General features: G+C 36.2%; 1 protein-coding gene across 1 annotated transcript; it reads left to right on the forward strand.

The window, feature by feature from the left end:
* Nucleotides 1-1,413: 1,413 nt before the first annotated feature.
* Nucleotides 1,414-2,339, forward strand: LOC128871197 (uncharacterized). The gene is made up of 2 exons (XM_054113309.1): nucleotides 1,414-1,603; nucleotides 1,665-2,339. Exons 1-2 carry the CDS (start codon nucleotides 1,469-1,471, stop codon nucleotides 2,337-2,339), a joined length of 810 nt encoding a protein of 269 aa, XP_053969284.1. The 5' UTR covers nucleotides 1,414-1,468.
* The last annotated feature ends 296 nt before the right edge of the window (nucleotides 2,340-2,635 follow it).

A 2,635-nucleotide genomic window follows, 5' to 3' on the forward strand; every position in this document is an offset into this window, starting at 1 on the left:
TCGGAACCGCCCACAAGCAAATCATTAACATAAGCCGCAATTATGTTGATGTGGCCATTTAAGTGCTTTACGTACACACATGGTTCACTTTCGCAAGGTTTAAATCCAATTTTCTTTAACATTTCGTATAATCGCATATTCCATTCCGTATCTGCCATTTCTGAATTCGTATCATGCTGCTGCAAATCATTATCATAAGTACCCGTATCAAACGCAATTGGATACTCTTGAATACTTTTATCAACTTTAACATCTAATTCCTTATGTTGTTTCGCGGATTCTAACTCAACAAGGTAGGCATCTCTACTTACTACCAATCGCTTTGTTTGTTTGTCAAATAATCTATATTCTTTTGAGGTCTCAGGGTACCCTACCATTATAAACTCTTTGCCTTTTGGCTTATAGCCATACCATGCCTCGTATGGTGTCATTGATTTCTTTTGTTGGCGCACAATTTCTAAGATACGCCGAAGTATTCACAGCCTCTGCCCACAAATATTCACACACACCTGAACTAACAATGATACACTTTGCCATTTCTAAAAGTATACAATTCAGGCTTTCCACAACGTCGTTTTGCTGTGGCGTGTAGGGCACTATTAGCTGTCGAACAATTCCATGTTCTTTTATAAATTTGCCAAATGCACCTTTCACAAATTTGCTGCCATTATCGCTACACAATATTTTAATTCTCTTTTGAATTTGACATTGAACCATTTGCTTGAATTCTTTAAATTTATCAACCACCTTATCTTTACGCTTTAAGAAATATACAAACACATATCGCGTCTTATCGCACGACCACTTGATTCATGCCTCATGGGACCGCACAAATCTGTGAGAATCAACCTCAATATATCAGCTGCTCGGCTATCTGATTTACTAAACGGCCTCTGATTACATTTACTGGTCATGCACAACTTACAACTGCTGGCATACTGAAACTCATTCCTCGAACCATTTGTTTATTATTTAAATTACGAAGACTTCCAAAATTTAAATGACCGTATCGAGCGTGCCATTTCATAGCATCATCATTGTTTTTCCTTGTAAAAACAAATTGTGTTTATTTGGCTCAAATATAAATATGTAAGCCCCTATTATGGTATCCGCCGGATGGTTGCGGAGGGAGTAATACTCGATCCGACAGTATTCGGTATCATAATAAACGTCGGATAAAGCAGTATGCGGATCGATAATGTGGTTTACGGATCGATTAAAAAAAATGGCATCACCAACAACGCACTCAATACGCGTTTCAAACAAATTTACTCGTTTCTCATCCGCAGGTCATTGTGTTGCGGATATTATTACAATAAAGATGGAGAGCAATAAAATGTAAGGAAAAACATTTTTATTTGTTTTTTTCGTATTATATATATTGGCAAAATTTATACAAATGGCAAAATTTATATTTTTTAGGAAACGCACAACCACCAGAGAGCAATTTAAAGGTTTAATATCTCGTATGAAGGAGCGTCCCGATATTGCAAAAAATTTTACCAGAAGGGCTCCTAACGAGGTAGAGCAATTTTGGGAGAGTGTGCGTGAGGAACTGAATTCATTAGGGCCTCCATCGAAGAGTATTTCAGAATGGAAAAAGGTTTGTTGATAATTCAAAAGTTCATTGAGAATATAAGTACTTATTTCCGTTTTAATTAAAGGTTTGGTCAGATTTTAAATCAGCAGTAAAGAAAAAGTTGGGGCACAATAAAAGGGAATTTCAAGCAACTGGTGGAGGCGAAAATAGGGAACTACCTTTATCGTCGCTAGAAGATGATGTTGCTGTTCTAGTGGGCCTAAACGACTGTGTTGGTGGCATTAAAAATTCAAAAGAGTTTGGAGTGCCTCAGAGGAGAATTATTGAGCATGCCACTCCACTAAATTCAGAGCAGGTGGTTGAAGACATTACTCCATCTACATCGAAGAGAGCTCGTGAGGGTACAAATTCATATACTTCGAGAGACGCCATCTGCATAGAGTTGTTGGAAAATGAAGATGTGGAAAATAACCAAAACATTCGAAATGAACTCCGAAAAAAAAAGCAAATCGGTGTGCAGGAGAGCTTATATTCAAAAGTTTCGGAAGGTGTTGGGGCACAGGAACTACATTTTAAAAATGTAAAAAAAGAACTGAAAAATCTGACTAGGTCGGTTGACCGTCTGGGTGATCACCAGAAGAAAAACAATGAAATTCTCCAAGCTTTTCTTGAGGAGACAAAAAGACATAATATGGCTATGGAGACAAATGCTATTGAAAAATTAAGGATGAAACAAGAACTTTTAAGCATTGAATTAGGAGAAGTTAACAAGCAATTGAGACTTAAAAAACGACTGTGAATTAGAAATTTTGTTTAGCTTAAGTTTTAAAGTGCAACATTTGCCAAGAAGGCTTTTATATTTTAAGTTTAAGTTTTAATGTGCAACATTTGCCTAGAAGACTGTTTTTATTTTGTTCTTAAGAACAAACATACATATATTTATGTACGTTAAATGAAAACAAAAAAATGTTTCTTTATAAAAAGCTGTGTAGCATTTCATTCCGGATTTGGTTTGCTTCATTGGTATACCTTTGATGTTGTACAGGCTCGCCATTTCCATACTCTTCACTTTCAAAAACCCCTTCTAAATATTCG

The sequence above is a fragment of the Anastrepha ludens genome, unplaced genomic scaffold, assembly GCF_028408465.1.
Source record: "Anastrepha ludens isolate Willacy unplaced genomic scaffold, idAnaLude1.1 ptg000033l, whole genome shotgun sequence".
Classification (NCBI taxonomy): domain Eukaryota; kingdom Metazoa; phylum Arthropoda; class Insecta; order Diptera; family Tephritidae; genus Anastrepha; species Anastrepha ludens.

What these genes read in the sequence shown, in the direction of transcription:
- LOC128871197 (XM_054113309.1), top strand. Translation starts at nt 1,469, where the DNA reads ATGAAGGAGCGTCCCGATATTGCAAAAAATTTTACCAGAAGGGCTCCT. An exon ending in GTATTTCAGAATGGAAAAAG is followed by an intron (nt 1,604 to 1,664) that starts GTTTGTTGATAA and finishes TTTTAATTAAAG; the next exon opens with GTTTGGTCAGATTTTAAATC.